The 27,043-nt window shown below is 37.0% G+C and overlaps 1 protein-coding gene across 4 annotated transcripts in view; it reads right to left on the reverse strand.

Annotated features, from left to right (window-relative positions):
• LIN54 (lin-54 DREAM MuvB core complex component) overlaps nt 1-27,043 on the reverse strand; it is a 65,814-nt gene that overhangs the window by 33,196 nt on the left and 5,575 nt on the right. For 2 of the 4 annotated variants that reach the window (XM_024115388.3, XM_024115387.3), the window contains exons 2-4: nt 18,466-19,178; nt 14,397-14,520; nt 7,981-8,123 (exon numbers count right to left, since the gene is read on the reverse strand). In XM_024115388.3, the coding sequence (XP_023971156.1) occupies nt 7,981-8,123; nt 14,397-14,520; nt 18,466-19,146 (948 nt within the window). In that variant the 5' untranslated portion in view covers nt 19,147-19,178. The remainder of the gene's footprint in view (nt 1-7,980; nt 8,124-14,396; nt 14,521-18,465; nt 19,179-27,043) is intronic. The other 2 variants (XM_024115390.3, XM_007127560.4) reach the window with 1 other exon arrangement.

The raw sequence follows: 27,043 nt of genomic DNA on the forward strand, positions 1-27,043 counted from the left end.
AACCTATCAAATGACAGGTACACTGTTTACCCTAATACATTAAGAAATAGGAAACAATTTTTTTTTTTTTTTTTTTTTGTGGTATGCGGGCCTCTCACTGCCGTGGCCTCTCCCATTGCGGAGCACAGGCTCCGGACGCCAACCACTGCGCCACCAGGGAAGCCCACAAATTTTTTTAATTGTCAACTTCTTGAGGTGATAATAATGTTCTTTATCTTAACAGAGGTTTTTTTTGTTGCACAGATGTATGCATTTTAGCTGAAAACATCCAAATGTTTAAGATTTGCATATTTCAGTATATGTGAATTTTACCTCAAAAGGAAAAAGAAAACCCTCTAAACAAGTAGTGAATTCTAGTTAATGGTATGCTTGATGGAATATTTGGGGAAACGTATACTGAACATGTGCAACTTACTCTGAAATGCATTTTAAAAATAAGATGGATAGAGGGATGGGTAAATAAATGATGAAGCAACTATAGTAAAATATTGAATCTAGAATTTAATTATAGAAACTTTATAGAATTCTACCCAAGCTAAAAGACCTACAAGTAGAAAGAGTTCAATAAGTTATACTGGTCATAGATTTCAGAGAAGTAAGAAACTTTTCTTAAACCATTTGTACATAGCTTATGCTCTGAAATTCCTCCCCTGAGAGTTAAGTACATTCTGCATCCTAAATGGCTATGTGATGATTCAATTACTTACCATAGGCAGGGCAAACAGGAAAGATCTGTTTGCCAAATAAGGCCAAAAAAGAAGAGCACTCCCCTGGGTAGAAGAGAAAAACTGACAAAAAGTATGTATAAGGTGTATTCAAGGATGTCCAGGATAATTTGCATAGACTCTTAAAAGAGTAGTATATTTTGAAGACGTATTCATGTTCATTATAAAGATAGTCAGGAAAAAAAAAAGAACCCATCAACATTACATAAAGTGTGACAGGCCTGACATTTTAGAAATATTTACTTACTCTAAGACCAAATTAGTGAGAAAGAAAAGGGTTTTGAGGTTTCTAACCCTCAATTCTTTAATCCAATTTTCCAGGACCCAAGCTCTACAAACTTTTACCATTTTTGAACTTCAGTTATCCAAAAGTTTAACTATCCTGAAGTCTTTCTGATCAGATTTGATATGAATCAACAGCCCAGCTTCACTCCTTGTGCTAAGTTATCTACCTTTCATAGAATATAGTTTCCCCACCCTAGATGTATAAGCTTTAAAAAAAAAAAAAAAAATAGCCCAGATGGCCATTCTAAAATGAAAGCCAGACTTAAAGATAACCTAAATGTTGCAACCATCAGATAAGGACTTTAAGATAACTACAATTAATATGTTAACAGACCTAGTGGGAAACGAAGACAACGTGCAATGAACAGAGGGGAACTGTAGCAGAGAAATGGAAACTATAAAAAAGAGCCAAATGGAAATGCTAGAAATAGAATAAACACAATGATCAGAGATGAAGAAGTCCTTCAATGGGCCCTTTAGTAGATGCCACGCAACTGAGGAAAGAATCAGTTAATTTGAAGATAGGTCAATAGAAATTATCCAAGCTGAAACACAAAGAAAAAGGAGTTGGGGGCAGGGAGCAGAACAGAGCATCTAAGAGCTACGGAACTATCTCAGTCTAACATTTTTGAAACTGGAGTTCTAGAATGAAAAGAGAAAAAGAATGAGGCAGAAGAAGATTTGAAGAAATATAGTCAAAAGTTTTCCAAAAATAAAAGACAATAAATCACAGGTCTGAGAAGCTTTAAAATCAAGACAAATATATATTTTAAAAAGAAAAGAACAACAACAAAACAGACATCTGGACCCATAATAGTCAAATGACAGAAATCCAAATATAAAGAGAAAATCTTGACGGCAGCTAGGAAAAGGAAAAAGAAGACATTATATACAGGGAGAAAATAGACAAAAATTACAACATTATTTCTCAGCAGAAATTATGCAATCTAGAAGTCAATGAAGTGACATTTTTAAAGTATGGGGAAAACTGACAACCAAAAATCTTTTACCCAGCAGAAATAGCTTTCAAAAATAATGGCAAAGCGGAGCGGCTAGGCCCGTGAGCCATGGCCGCTGAGCCTGCACGTCCGGAGCCTGTGCTCCGCAGCTGGAAGATTTGTGTAAAGCAAAAACAGTAAAATCTATTATGGAGTTTATAACATGTAAAAGTAAAATGTTTAACAATGATAGCTCAAAGGATGGGAGGGAGGAATTGGGAGCACTCTATATAAGGTTCTTACCCTACACGAAGGGATATAAATTTGAAGGTAGACTGTGATAAGTCAAAAATTTATATTTGACTCGAGAGCAACCAAAAAAAAAAATTAAAGTATAACATGCCAGGGGCTTCCCTGGTGGCGCAGTGGTTGCACGTCCGCCTGCCGATGCAGGGGAACCGGGTTCGCGCCCCGGTCTGGGAGGATCCCACGTGCCGCGGAGCGGCTGGGCCCGTGAGCCATGGCCGCTGGGCCTGCGCGTCCGGAGCCTGTGCTCCGCAACGGGAGAGGCCACAGCAGAGGGAGGCCCGCATACCACAAAAAAAAAACAAAACAAAACATGCCAATAGTGCAGGTAAAATAGAATCATAAACGATACTCAATTCGCCCCCAAAAAAAGGCAGAAAAAGAGTTAAAGAAAAAGAGGCACCTCCCTGCTGGTCCAGTGGGTAGGACTCCCCGCTCCCAATGTAGGGGGCCCAGGTTCCATCCGAGGTCGGGGAACTAGATCCCACATGCCGCAACTAAGAAGCCCACATATCGCAACTAAAAAGTCCTTGTACCGCAACTAAAGATCCCGTGTGCTGCAACTTAGACCCAGCACAGGCAAAATAAATAAAAAAATAATAAATTTTAAATAAACAAATATTTAAAAAAAGAAAGAAAGAAAAAGAACAGATGGGAAAAAGAAAAAGTAACTAGTAAGATGGAAGATTTAAAATCAATCATAACGAAACTTTATTAAGTGTAAAAGTCTAGAAATATTGATTTTTTTATACTGACCGCATATCTAATCATCTTTTTTTATATTGACCACATATATAACCATCAATTAAATTTATACATTAATTCTAATAGTTCAATAGCAGATTCTTATATTTTACACATATATTATAATGTAATATGTAAATTGTGACAAATTTTTACTTTCTTTTGAAGCTCTACACCATTTATTTCTTTTTCTTGCCTTACTGCATTAACTCAGAACTGCAGTAGAACTGAACAAGTGTTGAAAGTGGGTACCTTTGTTCAACATTCACCATTACATGAAGTTTGATGTATTCATCCTCATTTTCAAGTTACAAAAGTATTTATTTTTACTGTTTCAAGTAGTTTTAACCAGAATGAAGGCTGGCTATTTTCAGAATTTTTCTGCATGTATTGAGACTGTCATATAATTATTTTTTCCTATTAATGTTGTGAATTAAATGGATAGATTTTTTTAAATGTCAAACTATTGTACTTCTGAAATAAACTAAAATATGCCATGAAAAAAAAATACTAAAAGGCAAGAATAAGATTACAGGACAAAAGACACATTAAATGTCCGAAACTAGAAGATAACAGTATTACTAAAATCTAAAGGAAAAAGAAAGCAAACCTTGCAGAATCATGCTTTCATTAGTTTAATGCTTATTTGCATGTCTAATAAATACTTAAGAAAGCTGAGGATTATTTTAGAAAATAAATATAATGGAAGAAATCTGCCCCAAAAGACAACTACAATATCAAGTAAACTGAGAAAACATTAGACGTGCCCGACTTTCCACAAGGAACCTGGCAACATTAGTTTCAAAGATGGAGAAGAGAGTGAGCATAGTCTGCAAATTGTAATGAGAACAAGCAAGGAAGACACTTATTCCCTAGGCCCGCCTTCCAGGCTCGATGGTATAAAGGGCTGAAGGAGAGTCATCACTTAAAAGGTCTGCAGGGGAAGCAGTACCATTGGGAAGAGTCAGGTATCCAATAGAGTAAGAAAATAAAAGGAATATTCAGCAAAGAGGTTGAGGACTGGGGGATTATTTTGCTTATGAACTCCAAACAGGGCACAGTGAAAGGATTTTAAGAGTTGGGGATGGGTGGTGGGTAACGAGACAGAAGATACTGACAACTTTAAGGAGATTAGATGTGGGAAATGGAAGGTAATCTAGGAGTCTGGGCCTTTTGATGGTACCCTGTATAAACAGGAACAAATAATGACAGCAGTCCCAGCAGATTCAAGGCAGATGGTGGTCAGACTGTGAGTGCTGGCAGGGAAGGAAGAATGGGTGCTTGAGGTTTCCTTTTGACCACTTTTGATTAATGGGAGCAAGGACATCTCCAGCAAATCCTTACTTTTTAGTTTTTTTCTTAATTGACATTTCTATGACATCTGAAATTGTTGACCGGCATCATTCTTGAAACCATCCTCCCTTCTAATTTTTTTAAGTTTCTCATACTTCCTCTCTTATCATTCCTTCTCTTCCATTGGCTCTTTTCTTCTGCTAACTCTTAATATTCTGTGGTTCAGTCCTGCTTTTCTTTTCTCTCTACACACAACCTCATGATCCCTGGTTAATTTCATCTATACGCATAGTTTTAGCCACTGCCTATATTCAGCTTCCTAATGGACAACCTCCTCTAGACAAGCAGTGGGTACTTCCATGACAAACATCTCCAAGAACTAAACAATATCTCTTTGCCTAAACCAGCCATTCCTCTGTATTTCCTCTCTAGTATAAAAGGATAATGGGATGTTTTCTCCGATCTTAAAATTTGGCTCTAGTGAAACCCCCAAAGGTGAGAACTACAAATGATAAACTCCCCTACACTCTAAAAAGAACAAAACATCCATGCCGGAGTTGCTAAAAGACAGCATCTGTATCATCCACCTCCCGCCTATAGAAAATGAAACAAAACAAAACAAGACTAGAAACAGAAGTGAATTCATAAACATAGAGAATATGCTAGGGCTTTACAACCTTAGTGAGAACAAAAGCAGGGATTCTCCCAAGAAAACCTCTGGGACAGATGGGGGTGATAACTACAAGAAGGTAAACTGACATCTGAATCTTTGGCTGGCAACATACTGAGATAAAGAAACTCTTAAAAGCCCAGAAGAACCTGACGTATCCCCAGGAGTTTAGGCCATATGTGAACACAGAAACTGGTCCCAGCCTGGAGAATTCTGAAAGCAAGAGGTTGGATGGAGCTTCAAAACGGCAGAGCAAGGACTCAGAGGACAGCAGTCAGATGAGCTACATTTCTACCACTGGGTTCTATAGGATTCCCATTAGCCAAATACAACAGATGCTGCAGAAGGGCTAAAGCATCTCGGTAGGCCAAAGACATGTGCCTTCTTGAGGAAGGAGACTCAGCAGTAACAGGCTGTAGGTAGACTACAGGAGGGAAGAGATAGTTAGAAGCCTGTTAATGGTAGCTGGAGTGTGCACCATAAAAGGGACCTGGGCAATGTGGGCATACCACGGGGGCCTCCAAAAACCATCCTAAATGCACAACTCTAAAAGGCCACACTTGGACACCTGCCACACAGAGGACATTGGCAGTTGCTTTACAATAGTCCCAGTCACATAAAACTTTGTCCTTTCTCTTCTAATTTTCCTTCCAATCAGAAGCCAAAAGCAGAAAGAGGGAAGAAGTAGAAGAGTGAAGAAACAGATAATACTCCTCTACTGCATGGTCCCTGAGTCATGATTAGGTCTGAGTTACATCCTAGATGTAAGGTTTGGAGTAGACTTTTCATACCTTTGAATTTAATCATCAAAATAAGGCTTGTTCTTATAGTAAAAATGACGTCTTGTCAAGAGCCAGGGAAGGAAGATTCAACATGACATGGCTAAAGTCAAGGATAAGAGAAAAATAAAGCTAGTTCTTATTTGTATGCCATCAGATATAGCCCACATACCAGTCCACAGTGCCACCACCTACTGTGTTCTTCAGGTTAAGAATCTAGGAGTCATCCCTTAGGTTCTCCCCCTCCCTAATACCCTGACATCCAGTCATTACGTCTTAAACCTCTTTCAACACATCTCTTCTTCCTAGCCCCTTAGCTACTAGTCTAGCTCAAACGTGAAGTACTAAAATACTCCAATTTAGTGATTCTCTACCCTGGCTTACACTTTAAAATTTTTAAATATTAAATCTAATACTTAGACCCCAGCCTAGAGAATGATTTAAGTGCCATCAGGTGGAGGTCAGCCATGAGTTTTTTCGAGAGGTCTCCAGGTGCTTCCAAAGTTGAGAATAACTAACCTAACTGGTCTCTTCTAGAATCCAGGCTTACCTTCCTCCAAACTATCTTTCATTATGCTACACAGTCATCTTTTTTGAAATGCAAATCTCATATTATCCTAGAGCAGTTGTTTTTAATCTAGGCTACTCATTAGAATCACTTAGCGTTAAAAAATCCTGATACCAGGCCAAACTCCAGACCAATTAAAACAGAGTCTTTGGGGATAAGAACCAGGCACTGGTATTTATTAGAGCTCCCCAGGTGATTCCAATGTGCAGACAAGGTTGAGAACCACTGTCCTAGAAGCAATGGGAAGTCACAGAAAGTCTTTAAGAACAATAAAATCCAAACTCCCCTGAGGGTAATGAAACCTTCCATTTAACTTTAGCACCCTCGGCTCTCACACTACCAAAGCAATGTAGCTCCCTACACTACCCTTTTACACGGAGCCACACCTTTATACTTTTGTGTAAAGTATTATCTCAATTTGGAACGCTCCTATGCTCACCCATAGCTAAGGCCCAAACCACCTTTAAGGTTAAGACCTTTCAGGAACAGCATTCTTTGTATAAACCTCCTCTGACAGACACAACAGGACTCTTCAATCCACCTGTGACCATTATGATCCTGTAGAGTGATTCTTAATGTTTAACTCTAACTTCCCTACTGAACTACCTGAAATTTAAAACTTATCTTATTCATGCTTTTATCCTCAGTGCCTATCACTATGCAGAGCACATAGTGAGCACTCAAATATCTGTTGAATTCGTTCCATTTAAGTAGATAATTATCAGTATTATCATGCAGGTAGAATCCCATTTTAATAAACTGTAACAGACATCATATTTATACACTATAGTCAAGTCTCATTAAAACAGAAACCAACAGTTAGACTTTTTAAAAATGTAAGGCAAATGTTTAATGTTTGTTCTACTCATGAATAGTAGCAAATTAAGGAAAAAGGCAGTTACAAAGGGCAGTGTGTTTCCAGAATCACAAGGGTGGCACCTTACAGAATAATGATGCTTGGCTTTCCACCTGAATATGTCCTTTAAAACATACTTGTTCCAAAATGTTATGCTGGTATAATGACATCTGTATGTTTTAGGAAAGTGAGCTAAGACTACTTAACTTGACCTAAAATGATAGGTACTTTGCCCCCTTAAAAAGAAAACAAATTATGACAAGCTTTCAGATGCTCTGAATGAGTTGTGTTAAGCCTAAAAAACCCGAATAATATGATCACCAGCATTTGATGGCAATTTCTAGTACTCTGGGTACTCTGTTACTCAGCAAAAGCTCAGCTCTCTATAAAATCAAGGACAGCTTAAGCAGAAGACACCGAATATTTTATTTTTTTAAAAGTTACATTTAATATTTTATATTTATAGAGTCACTATATATGTGACTGACCCAAAGACAATAATTTTGCACAAGTATTAACTGAAGAGGAACCAAACACCTACATAATGCACCTCGTTCAGAAGATTTATGTTGTACCCACATTCACAAGGGCCATTAAAATAATCTTAGCATGCAAAATGATAACTGTGTAACTATGCGTTCAGGGTAAGTTTTTTATCTGTCGTACATCCTTGATTACTAAATTAATCCGATATTCACCAAATACCTATTAACTGTTTGGGAATATGTTAAAACTGAAGTATCTGAAGTGACTAGTAAGAAAATAAAGTCATTAACCACAATACTTGGCATTTGTGGCTAATTTTTTTTTTTTTACCTTATTTGGCGATTTCAAAGGTGAGATGGCTATTTTATTTGGTGTCTGTGTTGTAGAATTTAAAGTTGATCCAATAACACCACTTTCAGATATTGTTATGGTCTTTGATGGAGTCCCGGGAGTAGACTGTGAAAGAACCCTACCTGCAAATGAGAGGCAGCACATCAGTTTGACTCTTTTCAATAATCATATAAAAATGTATTTGATGATGATTTATACCCACAAGGACTGTAGTATATATGTTCAATATTTCATATGCAGCCACTTATGAACTGAAACACTTAAGTAGGTCTAATGAACTATGGTGAACCTAGGCAGAAGGAAACAAAACAATGCTTCTTAGTAACACTTAGTATCTTAATACCACCTTATGAAAGTCCACAAAAACACTTCTGCTCACATTCTCATCAATACTGCTTTGCGTTTTGTTTGTTTTTTTGGCCACACCGCTCGGCTTGTGGGATCTTAGTTTCCCAACCAGGGACTGAACCCGAGCCCTCGGCAGTGAAAACACCGAGTCCTAACCATTGGACTGCCAGGGAATTCCCTCATCTATACTGTTAGGTTATATCTATAAGAAAATAGGCTCAGGACAACTAAGGAACAAGTCCTGTGTAACACAGCTCCTCGAAGTTAGGACTTGAATCCAAGCCTTAAAACTTCAGTCTCTGTTCTCTACTATACCTCAGCTTCTTCTCTTTGAACTGAAACCATTCAGGATACAGTTTAAGTCCACATCTATAAAACAGACAGTCACTGAACTAACTTGAACACTGGTTTAATACTGTCTCATTTTAGTCTGCCAAAAGGGAAAAAAAAAATTCTTCTAGCTGTCCTGGCCAGATTCCAACAAGAATGCTGTGTTCCCTTCTGGAAATATCCTTCAGGAACAACACAGAAAAACTATAGTGTGTCTGGATGGCTTACGGAATTGGAAATCATATCACAAGGAGTTGAAATATTAGGAATTTTTGTCCTAGGCGAGAGAGGAATACAAATTCCTGAAAGACTGTGTGATACTGCCATTCACCATTCTGGCGCCAACCTCCTCCCCTTCCATTCTGGGCACACAGTAGGACTGCCCTTCCTACCCATCCCTGCTGCTCCCTGTGGTTAGATTAGGGCCATATGACTAGTTCTGACCAAAAAATTATGAGTAGAAGTGATGTGTGTCATTTCTGGGTCAGAACATTTACTGCCTATGCAAGATCTTCCAAAGCTCTCTTTTCCTCACCGCGTCTGAGATGGTGGCTCCTCCATCAGCCGGGGTCCTTGAGGGACCATGATGAGAAGAGCCCCCTTTCTAACCCACAGTAGACATGCAGATAACCATGAAGTATGAATACAAAATAAAAGTTGTGTATTTTTAAACTTCTGAGATTTAAAGACTGTTTATTATGGCACAGAACCAAGACTGTCCTAATTGATCCATGCTGTCAAGTTGAAGGATTAGAACCACTCTGTATCCATCAGATGCACACACTAATATACAGAAACAGAAAATTTTCAGTTAAGCAGTAAGAAAGAACTTCTAACAAAAATTTCCAATTGAAACGACTGTTTCTATATGAGTGAGTTTCTACTCACTGAAGGTGTTCAAAACAGATGCTGGATAATCAAATCCACTGGCTGAAGAGGAACTCAAAGCACTCAAGAAATAGAGAAGGTAGATAACTAAATTATCTCTAAAATCCCTTTAGATGCTATGATTTAACTTACAGATACAGTTAGAGATGAAAGAGAGAGGGAGAGAGGAAGAGAAAAAGGGAAAAGAGAAAAAAAGAAGGGTCTTACCCTTCAAACAAAAATAGAGAACTAGCATGTAAGAGTTTCAGGGCTGTTGTTTTTTTCTAATAACAATGTAACAGTATACTTTTTTTTTTTTAAGATGAATCAAGTTTTGTCCGACACATGACTTTTTAAAATATTTTAAATATTTTTTAAAAATTTCTTTTAGTACATGATTACATTTTATATTATTGACATATTCCTTAATGAATTTCAGTTGAGAGTTTTGCTAAGGTTTTTTAAGGCTGAATTACATCATAACTAAATAAGTCAATTCTATATAAACTAAATGAATCTATATCAAATATTTTTAGAAGGGCACCCTCAAATGTGGAGCCTGCCTGAAGTAGCATGTTTGTCTGTTCTGGTTTCCAAAACTAATACCTCTGGGATAAGCCTAAAGCCCCAAAAATCATTATTTTAAGAAAAGAAACTACCAATAAAGACATATTTTCATAAAATGATCATCATTTACAGTTATTACTATAATTTCTTATTTGTTAAGCATTACATACATTTCAGAAAACATACATATAAAAATCCTCTATTCCTGAGGATAACTGATACCAGAAAAAGGCCACTTAACGTGAATTACATTTAAAACAAGGACAAAAATTTCACTGTAAATAACAACAACAAAAATCCCTAAAACTGAAACTTTTTTTGCTTATATTTAACAAAAATTCAGTTTATAATTACAACTATACTATCTCTTAGAATGAACTGTTTAATTTGAGGGGGAAAGGATTCTTCTGAAAATTAGTAATGACAGCACAATGACAGACTCTGTTTGATGGGCATAACAGGATGATACAGAAGATTATTTCTGCCAAAATATTTTAGGATTTCATCAATTTTCCCAAGAACCCTCTATATCCTTTAAAATTCAAATTATTCTTTTTTGAAGGGCCACTTGTTTTTCATCCAGATAGCATTTCTCCTAATTAATCTCCAAATCCCTGTTTATCCTTGGCTCTGCAGACAGATTCAAGAAAGTATACAAGTTATACAATTTCACCTTGAAATCCATTTGCAAAGCATTTTACACTCTACTGTCAGGTATTCTCCAAGAATCAAAAGAGACATAACCAAAAAGCTACAGATGGGACAGGCTGGGAGCAGAGAGCTAGCTTATCTGAGCCAGGACTAATTCTACACGAGATTAATTCATTAGTGAATATTTTCACATTGATGGAGTTTTCTCTACTATAGCAGCAACCTTGTACCTTGGGAGCTCTGATAATGAGGACCTCTGTACCTCATTTAACCATCTCAAAAGTCATGTGAAGTGGTTGGTATCAACATTTTACAGAAAGGAGTAAGATGAACAGAAAATACATTTACCCAAGATCACAGAGAAAATGAACAGAAGACCCATAACTAAAACTCAAGTCTCCTAATAGCTCCTCCCATACACCACACTGCCTCCATGTTATACATATTCACTCAACAATACACATTCACTGAACCACATCTATGTGCTAGAAACTGTGCTAGGTATCAGAGAGTCACAAAAAGCCAGTCATAAAAGGACAAATACTGTACGATTCCACTTATACGAGATACATGGAAAAGTCAAATTGATAGAGACAGTTTCTGCTAGGGGCTGGGGGAAGGAAGGAATTGGGAAGTTATTGTTTAATGCGTACAAAGATTTAGTTTTGCAATGTGAAAAAAGTCCTAGAGACGGACAGTGGTGATGGTTGCACAACAACGTGAATGTACTTAACGCCACCAGTGGTTAAAATGGTCAACTTTATGTTATGTGTATTTATCATAATGTTTTAAAAAATAATTAATCTTTAAAAACTAGATGGCAAACAAAATCCAAAATTACTATTAAGAAAAATCTTAAGTGTAATAGGGGAGACAGACAGACAAGGAAACCAAGTATTACAATATACCATGACTAATGGAAACATTAAAAGCCAGTGTGAAATTTAACAGAAGTCTGATTAAAGTTAAGTATTTGGTAGGTATAACCAAGTTTTATGGAAATATATAGGAGATGGTCAGAGAAAAGAGAACCTAGCCAAACCTAGGGATCAAAAACTTCCAAGACAGGTGGAGATAATCCAAAGATAAAATGGATGAGTCAGCCATAAGGAAAGCAAAAAAAGTCATTTCAGGTAAAAGCAACAGTGCCAAGGGCCTAAGTTCTGAGAGAATATGGGCCATTTGGTGACCTCTTGAAATAAGTTACATCAGTAGGTCTGGAGCTAATACGAGGTGAAAATGAAAAAGGTATATGTTACATAATAAATGACTTTAATGCTAAGAAAGCTCTGGCATTTGAACTTATTCCTGAAGGATTAAGGCCAAGAAATGGATATGGCCAAGAAAATTTAAGGAAGGGTGTGACAAGATCATATTTGCATTTTAGAAAAATTGATTTTATACAAACACTAAGTTCACCTTGATTAAAAGACAGAAAAAGATACCCATCTTCCATGAAAAGCCCAAAGGTCATTAATTAGCAGTCTAAATGTAATTTGAAAGATCCTTAGCTATAATATAAAGATAATGGAACCTCCTTGTGATAAGACAATTCAGCAAGAGCTACTTTGGTGGTTTAAAATTTGGCTTACATGAATTAAAAAAGCTATAAACTACTAGTTAACAGTAGAAATTATCCCTCCAAACTGAACTTAATGCCAACAATTCTAGTGAAATTTAATAGAAGACTATCTCTATGCATTTTGGAAGGGCTAATAAGTCTGTCTGTAATTAAAAGGAGAAGCTATGATTAGTGTGCAACACACGGTAAATCACCCAAAGACCCAGCAATGACATCCATTATAGTCAAATGTAAGAGAGGTGAAATCTTGACATTACCAAATATTCACTCAGACACTTCTGCAAAACCACAGTTCTTTAGCATACAGCTCCCCTTCGCCACTATATAATTAAAAGTTTTAAGGGACTCTCTCAAACTCAAAAGCAGTAGAGAACATGGCACTGAGACACCCCTCCTCGTTAACCACCTCTACTCACCCAACCTCCTAAGGGTCTGGTGGTCCCTTTATCATCAACATATCCAAGCCTTCCTCACTTTCAGCCAACTAAAGCCCACTGCCTGAAGCAGCTCAAAATCCGAACCCTTTCCAGTTTTTCCTCTGGGGCCATACCTATCTCCCATGACAGCTCTCTAGATACGAGCATCCTATACCATCCCAAATCTCTACTGAAGGCCAAAAGAAAAAGAGAACATTCACTCACCCAACACTGCCCTCAAATTACAATCTCCCCATGCCTTCTCTCACTTGCTAAACAGAGAAGCCTCCCTATATATTATAATTCAAAGCCTAGGAAAATGATCATTTCACTGCCACTGACTTCAGAGTTGCCTACTGCTATACTGTCTGTAAATTTATCAAAGACAGTAGGAAGTGGTTTTAATACATATCCCAAGGATGGTTAATTAATATTTGAAGTACCTTCATCAAGAATACACATTCTAGACATGGGTAATTAGCATTTCAAAGTCTCTAGTCAAAGTCTACCACCCAGAGGCGCTTCCATAAGCTATTAGAACAATGGAAATTAAAAATGAGCTCCTAAATGGTGAAAGGAGTAATGTTAGTATAGCTCTGAATTAAAGACCAGTCACCACAGCTGTGTGATTTTCTCCAGAAGTACTGAGGTGCTTGCCAGGCAAGAAGAAATAAGAGAGCTGGGCTTAACCAAGACATTATAGAAAGAGAGAGTGAAAAGAGAATCAATGGTGTTTTCAGGCAGCAATAATGATGGGTCATAAACTCCATGCTAAGTAAGGAAGAATTTGAGGACTGGAAAGGGATTATTAATGAGAAAGTGGAAGAGTTAATGGATCAGAGATTTCAAAGTGAAAGAATTACTAGATTGGAAGTACAAAGGCAGATAAACTAGAATAATAAAGAGTGAAATACTCCAAGTCAAGATTTCTGAGGTGTTATTGGTGATGACATATCTTAAAAGTATATAATAACAGAGAACTGGGCCACACTGAGGAATTTGCTGGTAAAAGTAATACAACTAAAATTCTGTTCTCACTTAAGTAATTATTATCATTGTGATAATTTTCTGTTTCATAGAGAACTGCATACAGAGAATATTAAAATACGGAAACCAAAAATTCAAACAGAAACCATAAAATACTATACTCTCACATATATTACTTTAAACCTAATAGACTTATTAGCATGTGCTCTACAGACAAATTGCCTGAATTCAAATTCCAACTTGGCCATTTACTAGCTGAGTGCCTCTGTTTCCACACTGGCAAAATGGGGATGTTATTAGTACTTACCCCATAGGATTGCCAGAGGATTATATATGTCACTCTATGTAAAGAGCTAAGAATAGCGTGGAGGCCATAGCAAACACTATGTAAATGTTAGCTAGTATTATCAGAGTCTGAGACTTCACTACTTTCAAGGTATACCAAAAACGAAAGAGGCTAAAGTAATGGACTGATTTAGAGATAAGGCATTTTGCTTGAAGGACACATTTAATAAGTGTAACATTTCTTACTAACCAGTTTGATTTACAGTAATAAGCACTAAAACATTTCAAGGTAGTAGAACAGCCTTTTTTAAACCTAAAAGGAAGGTAAATATTTAGCTAAACAAACTATAAAGAAATATAACCTGCAATGACTGGTGGTGATACTTGAGTTGTCTGTCCTGTAACTGCTTTACTATTAATTGGTTTTGCAAAGATCAGCTTCGTGATTACTGGACCAGAGGTTGGTGTTCGAGGCTTCTTCGCAATCTGAAATATATAAGTAACTATAAAGACCATTGTTTCTATAAAACACCTATTCAATCAAAATTAGACAAGACTGATATACAGAAGTACATGTGAAACCAGCTCATTTAACAAAACATATCTAAGTACTGACGTTAAAAACATTTAAAATGCAGCCATTCATCAAAATACTAATAAGATCACATCCTTAAGCCATTATACAATAATACCTTTGGATTTTATTACAAATCCTTATTTTAGTCTCTGGGACAAATGCATATAATGAAAAACAAATTAATTTTTAAAAATAATGTTTAATGTTCAATACTAATGTTTAAAATAACCATTTAATAATAATAATGAAACACAAATATGGCACAGCAATATCTTTTTCCAAATAACGAATTATTCAATAATAAAAAGATGGAGTAGAGTACATTAAGAAAGCATAGTGCAAATGATAAATATAATTTCATCGGCCCCTGGAAGCAAAATATAAATACACATAAAAGATAGGCTCATGATTATATCTTCAACTTTAGATCTATATATCAGGGGCAGATAAATAAGGAACTGCACAAGTTAACACACTGGGATACAAAGAGACATGTTTGGCAAAACAAAGACTATTCTAAAGGTGAAGCCTCTGAAATACTATTTACTAAAATACAGTTTACTAGACTATAAATTGTTTGAAGGGAGGGTCTATGTTTTATTCATCTCTGCTTTTACGTTATACATGGTACACTGTTGCCCTAAACTAAAGTTCTCCACAAGTCAAGGAAGGTAGAGTTACCAATGTTCTTATACTGAAATTGCAATGTATGCAAGGCACAGCTTTTTCTAAAAGTCAGAAGCAGAAATTTAGCAATGATAAAAAATCATAGCCTTTAGCCATAATAAAAATCATAGACTTTTTTTTATCAGTCTATGATAAAAATCATAGACTTTCAGAGCAGGAAGGACATTAAATACTAATTTTATCTTTGTCAGATTGAAAATTGAGGCCCTGAAAGTAGTATTATTGGAAATAATAACTCAAAATGAACAAACATGACCAACTTAAATGACAAAACATACCAGAAGCTGTAACTGATTACAGAACTAAGTAAATATAAGCTTTGTGCTCAAACTATAAATTAAACTTAATAACATATTTTCTTACACTTAAAATATTAGAATATATTACTTTCTTACACTCAGAACATATTACAGACAAAACAAAATGTAAAGGAAACACAAATCACCTTTTAAAAAAAGAACCAAAGAGATTCCCTACTATATTAAAAAATATCCAGCTTGCAAAACTCTGATATACCCAAATAAATCCATAATTGTACTTTTAAAAACTGATGCAATTTGGGAGACACACAAATATTTCCCAAGTGTATTTACAGGCCTAAAACTCTAAAATAAGTTAGAATATGTTGTCTATTGACTGACTTAGTATTAAGAATCTCAAGAGGTAGAGGTATTGATATTCTTGGAAATCTGTGTCTCGAAATAGGTAATCTTAGCTATAGAGTTTGGGAACTTAAAGTATTTCCCCATTTTTAACTGATTTTCACAATCATAAAACTATATGAATACTTACCAACCAGGAAAAAAATGTAAACAATACGACCAAAAGCACATTAATTATTCAAATGAACAATCTCAACTTGTCCTTGTGGTTTTGTTTCTTTAGTGTAGCATTGCTGAAAATAAGGATTTCCAGTTCTGTCAAGGAACCAGGCTTTTTGCATTATGAATTCTAAACTACCCTAGAACAAATTTACTTTATTAAATAAAACAGAGCATAAAGGAACATTTTTTAACAAATGTATCTAATTAGCAGATTAAAACAAAAATGAATCAAAGAAGGAAATTTACAAATATGACTGCCAAAGATGTGATCAAATAATACATGCAGGTAATTTGGGGCACTGTGTTATACAGTTTCAGGAACTAATAAGGAGTTACGTTGTTCCAGACGGCTAATTATCTATTATTCTTATATACTATGCACAAGAAACACAAGAAAGTGTTTATGTATCTGTAATTAAGTGTAACTATACCTCTTTGTTACTGCCTCTGGCCTCAGCAGGCACCTTTGGAGATGGGTCTCCTTCTTCCACCCTTTCCTACTGTCCACACCCTAATAAGTTTCAATACTCTGATTAAACTTAAGACAATGCTGAGAACCGTCTGGGAAAAAAATCAGGGGATCATACACACCATGTAGAAGTAAACCAAATATTCTGTTGCCTAAAATGGATACAGATAGATGCATAGCTTTTTGTTTGTTTTTTCTGTGCTTCAGTGCTTCAGAGCTTTATAGGCTACTCTTGAGTTGAAAAGATTTGAGTTGCCTAAAAATAACTGGACAAGTAGAACAATATTCTAAATGGGGTTTCTCTTGTTTTCGTTTTTACATAGAAGTTCTTTTTAAATAAATAGAATCAGATTTTATAAAAGTAAGGACAAGAAGAGAAGTTATAAGAATTAGACCCCAGTCTTTGTTTTTATTGTTGGTACTTAGGGGATTATAGTAGAAAACTAGTGGGTACAAGTAAACTGGTCTTACAAACAGTATATATACATTGCTCTTGTAAATGAAAAAAAAAATGACATTCTGATTTACATTTTTAGTATCTTACGAACATGGTTATGATCCATATCCCCAAAGCCAGATAAACTCTGGTAAACCAATAAAAACAAGTTTTAAAACTGATTAAAAAGCTGAGGACAAGGTGGTTGATGGTGATAGGATATCTCATTCAAGAGATCCTCACCAAAAAAAGTAAAAGGAAGTCAGAATTAAGTGAGAGATGATAATGAACAAGAAAGAACACTAAATGTTTAATAGTGGCAGAAGGGACATGGACAAATTATAAAGTTTGAGAAATCTTATGAAGTTCTTAAATAAAAAGCCTGTGAAAAATAAGTTTCTAACAATTTTGCCAACATAATAACCAAAACATTATTTCTAATATCAGCTGAGAGTGGACAGTTCCCCAAACCTTCCTCCTTCCTTATACACCTGCTTTATTTCTCTAACTCATGCCTTCTTTCTAAAAGCCATCTCTTTCAAACAGGAAATGCATTTGTGTTCCCTGGTCTTAAGTGGATCATTGTATTTCTAAGAGTAGTGGTGACCTAAAAAGGCCTACTGGGCATGAAAAATGGGGAACCACTTAACATATGTTCTGATAACCTTCTATCTTAGGGTCCTATTCATACTAACAATGGGTACCATTTTGAAGGATTCTCAATGTTTTGAGAACCATACCAAAGAGTTATCTTTTCTTATGTGTTTCATCACGATCAAATAGCCATCTTACAGCTAAAATCAAAAACTCAGAGAAAATAAGTAGCCTATCCAAAGTTCCATGCTGGGAGGGCAGCAGAGAAGAGACTGAAATCCAACTGGTCCAATTCTAAACCTTCCATCACATGGCACTGCCTTTCTACATTGCAAACATGAGCGATGCAATGGACAGTAAATTCCAAAAAAGAGGCACGCACTGGCTGGTATGCACTACTGCTGGCTTGAAGGGTTTCTCAGAGCAGCAAGTTTTCCTAGACTTTGGCCATCTGTTAGCTGAAAATATCATGTCTGAATGATTTTTTGACAGCCTGACATCAACTCTGGCGTCTTTATACCAGCAGAACATCCTTGTACTCAAACTACTACTGAGAATAAAATTGTTTTAAAATGAGTAAAAAGCTATAAATACACTAAATTGGAATTTAACCAAAATTAAGTTCTAAGTTCTCTGGCAGAAATTTTCAAAAGCATTAGACATATCAAACTTTACAAAAAAACCCACACAATTACTAAAAGCAACATTCAAAAGAATTCAGTAACAACTATGCATTTAATCACCCTACACACGCAACTATGAATCAATTTAATATTTAACATGCATTTTAATTAGTAAGCGCCCTTTTTTTTTTTTTTTTTTTTTTTTTTTTTTTTTTTTTTACCTGTACTGTTTTTAACTGTTGGGTCTGTAACACAGAGGGCTGAGTTGTAGTATTAATCAGTTGACTTCCTGGGGTCAATGCTGAGACACCAATGACAGGTTTCACCTCTGGCCTCCCTCCAATGGTAACTACTTTAATTTGCTGCGGTGGTAACTCAGCATCTCCTGACTGGGCCTGAGTTGTAACTTTCTGAGCCTGGGGTTGGCTATGGGGTAGTGCTAAAACAATTGGTGAACCAGACTTGCCCAAAGTTGTTAAAATTAACTTCTGTCCATCTGGTTTAAGGGTCTGATTGCCAAGTTTAAGATCAGATGTCTGTGATACTTTGTTTAAAATAATCTGATTGGCTGATATAGTCACAGGAGTCTGAGCACCAAGTTTTTGAAGGCCACTTGGAAAAGCTGGTTTCACTGTGGTATTACAATCTGCTTTAGTAATTGTGGTATTCACTGCAACTTGGTTAGTGTGGTTACTGTACACTGTTATTGGTTCCGTGGAAATGGGCGTGGCTGTAGAGTCACCAGTAGAATTTATGTTGACAATTTCTTCCAGTTCTGTCTCCATGGGAATTGGGGATGAAACAATAACAGCCTCAATACTATCATCATCCACTAAAGTTATACCAGTGTCCATTATCTCCTCTGGAAGCAAACTATTCACCTCAGCTGGCACCACCTCCATGATCGTTCTCCTGCTAGAAAGTTGATCAGGCACTGCAATAAAATTTGAAAAATGAATAAATTACTAGGTTTCAAAATAGATTTAAGAGAAGAAAAAAAATTATTCAAGAAAAATGCAAATGACAAAACAAAAATTTTTACTGATGTATAACTGAATGAAGGACATTCCTGATGCATACTTGGGTTAAACCATTTTAACAAATCCTCAACCTTCAAGACTCTGAAATATAAGTCATATGGGACACAAAACTAGAAGCAAACATTCTCATTTGCCATGTCTCAACCCAAAAGTATACTGCATTCAGGCAACACTAAGTCACATAATTACAGGAAACTCCTTTCCAGTTCCTGCTCATAAATAAAACCTTTTAATCTTTGACATGTCTGATCATCTTACTTCTTCCCAGTTATGGGCTGTTTTTTTTTCCTACTGACAGACTTGAAAACTGCTGATTTGCACAAGGAAATAAAGATTTAAATATACACAGATCTTAGAAAATATATTCAAATCTCCAGCGAGTGAGGTCCTAAAATGAGGTTACCATTTATAAAAATCCATTAAGGACTCAAATTAATGTTAAAGGAATCCATCTCAGCAACTGTAGGTCAAATGGCTTATCTGGCCCAAGTCTGATCAATTAGCTTCATACTAAAGAAAGCTTTATTTGGAAAGAAGATTCTCAAATCCTCCTCAGCCATTCAAAATGTCACAAAGGGAACCATTTAAGAGGTATACAGCTAGTCCCCATAAAGAAAAAAAAATGGTAATAATAATAAAGCAGATTACGAACAAATCAGAACTGCGATGCTTTCAGCCAAAGGTCATGCAGAACTTCCAATAAAGGAGTTAGTACCATTATCTTCACATATTAAAGAGTTCATCATATTTATGACTGACTAAATAAGTTATCTTCCCAGAGAACATCTAAGATCCATAGGAACCTAATCAGTAATTCTTTCTTTTCCCTTTTTAAAAAAAATATAAACATGCAATCCCCATTCCAAGATTGAGTAACAGACATGAACAGCAAATTATAATTATTAGCATTGACAAATACTAATACTGCCAAAATTAATCTTCATTATTGAGCACTTACTATCTACCAGTGATGGCATAATTTAATCTATCCTGACAACTCTAATATGGTATCATTATCACCCCCATTTTACAGATGAGGAAACTTAGAAAGGTTAAACTATTTGCCCAAGGTCACACAGCTAGCCAGTAAATGGTAGAGCCAGAACTCAAACTCAGGATATGTTTTATGATACAAAGTTCATAATTTTAATCACAAAATTTACTGCCTTAAATTTTTACCACTGGTATTTTTAAATGGAGAAAAAAAATAAGTCTATTCCTTTACAGTCAACCTCCTACCCCAAAATCCTACTCTACACAACCACTGGTCTGTTCTATCATTTCACTAGATTAGTGTTGCCTTTTTGCCCATTCTAGAACTTCATGTAAATGGAATCATATATTACATACTCATGACATAAAGGAATATACAGTATAAGCCTTTTCCCTCAGTATGTTTTTTAAGATTTATCTTTATTCTTACACTTATTAGCAGCTCAGTTCCTTTTCATTGCTGAGTAACATCCCATTGGATGAATCTACCACAAGTTGTTTATCCATTCATCTGTGGGTGGACATTTGGACTGTTTCCACTTTGGGACTATTATGAATAATACTGCTATGAACATTCAAGTTTTTTATGTATAGATATTTTCATTTCTTTTGAATAAATACCTAGAAGTGGACTTGCTAGGTCATAAGGTAAGTTTATTTTTAACTTTGCATGAAACTGCCAAACTACTTCCCAACTCAGCTGTACCATTCTGTACACCCACCAGCGATGCATGAGGCTCCCAGCTGCTCCACATCCTCACCAACAACTGGTTTTGTCGTCTTTTTAACTTTAGCCATTCTAGTGGGTGTGAAGTGGTATCTCATTGTGTTTTTTTTTTTTTTTTTGTGGTACGCGGGTCTCCCTCTGCTGTGGCCTCTCCCGTTGCGGAGCACAGGCTCCGGACGCGCAGGCTCAGCGGCCATGGCTCACGGGCCCAGCCGCTGCATCGGCAGGCGGACGCGCAACCACTGCGCCACCAGGGAAGCCCCTCATTGTGGTTTTAATTTGCAATTCCCAGAAGACTAAAGACATTGAGCATCTTTTCATATGAATGTTATCTATTTGTATATCTTCTTTTAAAAAGTGCCTGTGTTAAAGCCTTTTGCCAAATTTTTAAAATATTGGGTTTTTTATCTTCTTATTGAGTTGGATGAGTTCTTTATATACATTGCAAAATCATCAGCCACAGTAACTTGTAGCTCAGAGGAATCACTAGGCTTTCCAAAGTATGAGCACTTCTCTAGCACTTCTTCCTAATCAGGAGAATCCCCTCTGGCACTTACAGAACAGGGCATTTACAGACAGGCTCGTTAAAACATCAACACCAATTATACCTTCAGCAATGGAAGCCACAATAACAGTACACAACAATAAACGGCCCCACCCACAGTGCCACATTAACTTCCCTTCCCTACCACAGACCTTGCCCAAGACCCATCAGTTGTCTCTGAACATTCCATCCCCCATAGAACAAGGCAGGATGATGACTTGGGTGTCAGTAACCAACACAACCATAAAAGTTTCACTCCCTCTTCTGCCTGAAGTTCCCCCAGCATGTTTAGACAGATGGGTGTGGCCTCTGGTCTCCATTAAGGATAGGGAGACCTCAGCCCAACCCTTATTCATCTTTCTCCTTAAAACACCTGAAGTCAAGGTGTAAGAGGAGAGGTCACCCCACGGAAGGCGACAGCGGTCAGACAGTGCATTTACTTTCAGTTTCAAGCCCCCACACTTGCAGCTCAACCAAACAAACTTCTAAGGTTTTCGATCCACCCAGATCCTCATTTCTAACATCATTTTCTCAGCTTTGGGGACTCCTTGACTCAGCAGCTACAGCCCCGCCGCCCTTCTGCTAGGGCCGTGGAGTTGAGTATACAACAACCAAGGTAACCATTCAGGCTACCTCTCAGCTCAGCCCCTAAATATTCATTAAAAGGTAGAACACTGAAGGGCTCCTACTTCCCTTGCCTCTGCCACCCCTGACCACCACCTGGGTGAGAGCATTCGCTGCCAGATGCCAGAGAGTCTTTTGATATCCCCTAGCCCAGCCCTCAAGGCCCTCATCCTTTCTCTTTCAAAAAGCCTTGTCTCTGTCAGCACTCCATTCTTATGGCTAAAACTGTCAAGTACTGGGAGGGGGTTGAGATTTTAGACTCTCCTTGCAAGCAAATAAAGTAGCCTGTCACTGCTTCGTGGATACTGGCAGACAACACAGTAGGCCTAGGTCAGAGACACAGGACTTAAATACTCCAAGCACAGCAAAGAACCTAAGTATCATGTGTGTATCAGTTCCCCTGTTGCCCCCAAGTCCTACAGGGCAGATGTGGAGAGAAGCCCAGGTAGACACTGTGCAGGCAGCAGGTTTGCACCACAACTGAGGGACCCTGAGCTTAAGGAACCTGAATCATTTATAACCTGAAGCACACCTGCCCTTTGTCCAAAGGGAGATATTATCTTTACTATACTGGACAATAAGCAAATCTGCCCTTTGCAACAGCAGGAGTCACTATCATCCAAGGCTTAATGCTATATAAACATCCTGGAAAAAATTGTTTAAAAAGGCTGTCACACTACTGAGCCTGCGCTCTAGAGCCCGCACGCCACAACTACTGAAGCCTGCGCACCTAGAGCCCGTGCTCCGCAACAAGCCGCCGCAACTAGAGAAAGCCCGCGCACAGCAACGAAGACCCAACGCAGCCAAAAATAAATAAATAAAATTTTTTTTAAATAAAAAAAAAAGTAAATAAAAGGGCTGTCACCGCCTCACTTGTAAGAAGTACAAAAAAAAAAAAAAAAAAAAGTACAGAAACGCAAAGACCCAGGGAGAACTGTTTCCCAAAAGTATCTCTCTCTACTTATTTATTTTAGCGATGTTTTTTGTACTTCAAGTGTATAGGTCTTCTTTCTATATATATTTTGGTAAATTTATCCCTAAGTGTTTCACGTTTTTTGATGCATTGTAAGTGGTCTTTTTTTTTCCATTTTCCAACTGTTTGTTGCTAGTATACAGAGATTCAACTGATTATTTTATATTGTCCATGTATCTAACAACTTAGCTAAACTCACTAAATCTCGATGTAGAGCCCTTAGGATTTTTTAGAAAGATAATCCATGGTGTCTGAGAATAAGATCTGTATTTCTTCCTTTCCAATCTGCATGTCTTTTGTTTCTTGTCCTTACCTTACCGCACTGGCTAGGACCTGCAGTAAAATGTTGAATAAAAGTGGTAAGAGCAGACATCTTTACCTTGTTCCCAAACTTACCCTTAGCTGTAGGTTTTTCATAAATTCCCTCTTTTGGGTTGAGGAAGCTAATTTATAGTACCAGTTTGTAGTTGTTTCTTTTTTCAATCATAATCATAAATGGATATCTAATCATATGTTTTTTTCTACAACTAGTGAGATAATCATATGGCTTTCCTCTTTTAGTCTGGGAGTTATATTGATTTTTTTATTAAGCCAATTCTGCATTCCTGAAATAAACTCCACTCAAAATTATATAAAATTGTATAAAATCATATTTTGTACATATTGCCAAATTCTACTGGTTAATATTTTGTTAAGCAATTTTGTCTATACTCATGAGGGAGGGCTACTGGTCTGTAGTTTTTTTGTAGTGGCTCTCTGGGGATAATGCTAGTCTAATAAAATGAGTTGGGAGGTCTTCACTCCTCTTCAATTTTCAGGAAGAGTCTGCATGGAATTGTTACAATTTCTGCCTGAAATGTTTGTTAGAATTCACCACTAAAGCCATCTAGACATAAAGCTTTCTTGTGAGGTTTTTAACTATAAATTCAATTTCTTGAATACGTGTAGGGTTATTCGGGTTATCTCTTTCTCTCTTTCTTTCTGAGTGACCTTTGATATTTGATAGTTTGTATCTTTTAAGGAATTTGTCTATTCCTCTAAGTTGCCAAATTTATTAGCATAAAGTTATACAAAACATTCTTTTATTTTAATGTCTGTAGAGATGGCAACTCTTCCATCCTCATTTTGGTAGTTTCTGCCTTTTCTCCTTTTTTTCTCTGATGAGTCTAGGTGGAGATTTTTCAATTTTATTGATCTTTTCTTTTCTTTTTTTTTTTTTTTTGTGCTACGCAGGCCTCTCACCGCTGTGGCCTCTCCTGTTGCGGAGCACAGGCTCCGGACGCGCAGGCTCAGCGGCTCATGGATCACCGGCCCAGCCGCTCCGCGGCATGTGGGATCCTCCCGGACCGGGGCACGAACCCGTATCCCCTGCATCGGCAGGCGGACTCTCAACCACTGCGCCACCAGGGAAGCCCTATTGATCTTTTCAAGAACGATTTTGGCTCCACTGATTTTTCCCAACAGTTTGTCCATTTTTTATTTCACTATTACCTTTATCTCTTTCCTTCTGCTTACTTTAATTTGTTTTTTTCTAGAAACTTCAGATGGAAGCACAGATCAGGATTCGACAAACCATAGCCTACAGACCAAATTAAGCCCACGGTCTGTTTATGTATTTCTCTGCAGCTAAGAATGATTTTTACATTTGTAAATAGTTGGGCAAGAGTGAGTATATGTATGTGTGTATATATATATATATACATATATATACACACATACATATATATACACTGTGTGTGTGTGTGTGTGTGTATATATATACACACTACCCTACAAAGCCTAAAATATTTGCCACCTGGCCCTTTATAGAAAAAATTTGTCAACACTTGGTTTAGATAATTGATTTTAAACCTTTGATATTTGATAGTTTGTATCTTTTAAGATATTTGTCTATTCCTCTCAGTTGCCAAATTTATTACCATAAAGATTTTAAACCTTCTTTTCTACAATAAACATTTAATGTTAAAAATTCCCCCAATGCTGCTTTAACTGCATTCTACTAATCTCAATATGTTTTTATTATCATTCGCTTCAAATGTTTTCTAATAGTCCTTGTGATTTCATCTTTGATATACGGAAAATAAAGAAGTGCGCTATTTAATTCCCAAATATTTGGGGATTTTCTACCTTTTATTATTGATTTCTAATTTGCTCCTATTATTGTCAGAGACTGTAATTACCATTTCCATCATGTGTAGATGGAATTTAGAGACTAGTTTAAGGCTCAGTGTATGGTGCATCTTGGTGAACACTGCACATGCACCTGAAGAGAACATGTATTCTGTGGTTGCTGAGGGTAGTAGCACCCTATAAAAGTCAATTAGGTCAAGCTGGTTGATAGTGTCTTTCACATCTTCCATAGTCTTTCTTTTTCCTTTTCTATCAATTACTGAGAAAGGCTGTTAAAATTCCCAAATATGATTGTGGCTTTGTCATTTTCTCCTCTTCTATGCATTTTTGCTTCTTCATGTATTTTAAAGCTCTGTTATCAGGCAGAACATGTCTTCCTATTTGTCCTATTACAAGAGACTAGGAGCCATAGAACTAGGAGTCTCCCTTGGAAGTAGGAGTAAAGTTCAAACTTCTAACAAGAAAAGGTCTGATTCATTTGGCCAGTCTCTAAGCAGTACGGGCTGTGCAGAGTTCAGGAGCCAGCACACCTCACAGGCCACTGAGCAGATTGTGATAACTGCTTCATGATTAGACATCCATATCTGTTTCAGTCAGGGTCACATGCAGGGCATGGTGGCCTATGCTAAAAGAAACTCTCAAAAGGAGCTTGTGGGCATGGCAGGAAAGGGTTTGGCCATCTAGTTACATGAATCATCACTCTAATTTTATCCCTTAGGAATGGAAGATATGTACCAGCACATGCAACCTCATCATCTCTGTGTTGAGGACCACTCCAAGAAAAGAGAGGATCTTCACAAGCCAATGGGACTGAGGAGCTTTAGTTTACCTCATCTGTATGAAAGGTTACCTTTCAAGGTATGGAGAGAAAAGAATATTGAACATACAATGCATTCTCCATGCCTCCAACATTTCTGCTCATAAAATAAAGTTCTAAAAGCCTTAGTTTTTAACTTGTTTATGTTTTTTATCAGCATTTAATTAATATGTATTGCTTCCCAACTTTGTGGAGGGAAATTAACCAAAGCCCTTGCCCAGACAGACCTCAGAAATCAACAGAAGAGTGGCATGATCACAGCTGTACTTTGGGGGGATTAACTTCATCTCAGTATTTTATTGGACTGGAGGCAGGGAAACCAGTTAGAAGGCTATTACAGTAATTAGTTCAAGACAGAGATAAATGGAGGGACGGATTTAGGGCAGTTAAAGAAATGAGTTAAATATAATATAAAAAATAATATAAGATAGAAATGATAAATGCTCTATGCTTTCACTTTTTTTTTTTTATGCGGTACGCGGGCCTCTCACTGTTGTGGCCTCTCCCGTTGCGGAGCACAGGCTCCGGACGCGCAGGCTCAGCGGCTCATGGATCACGGGCCTAGCCGCTCCGCGGCATGTGGGATCCTCCCGGACCGGGGCACGAACCCGTGTCCCCTGCATCGGCAGGTGGACTCTCAACCACTGCGCCACCAGGGAAGCCCATATGCTTTCACATTTTTAAATGGTTTCTTAGAGAATATTACCAGTGCTGAAACACTGTTCTTTCCCTTAGTTACAGGTGGAGGACAACCTGGTAAACAACTGTTTTCATTCTTGCACATACTAATATAAAATGGCAACGACCTATCATCATATTATAGGTGAGTAATTGGCCAGATGTTGGGACAGAAACATTTGAATGTTTAAGAATTACACTTTTGTACCTAGAGCTTACCACCAGCACTATCTGGTTAACTATACTACTTGGATTTTAGCTTTCATTTCTAAG

This window comes from Physeter macrocephalus, chromosome 7, assembly GCF_002837175.3.
Source record: "Physeter macrocephalus isolate SW-GA chromosome 7, ASM283717v5, whole genome shotgun sequence".
Taxonomy (NCBI): Eukaryota; Metazoa; Chordata; class Mammalia; order Artiodactyla; family Physeteridae; genus Physeter; species Physeter macrocephalus.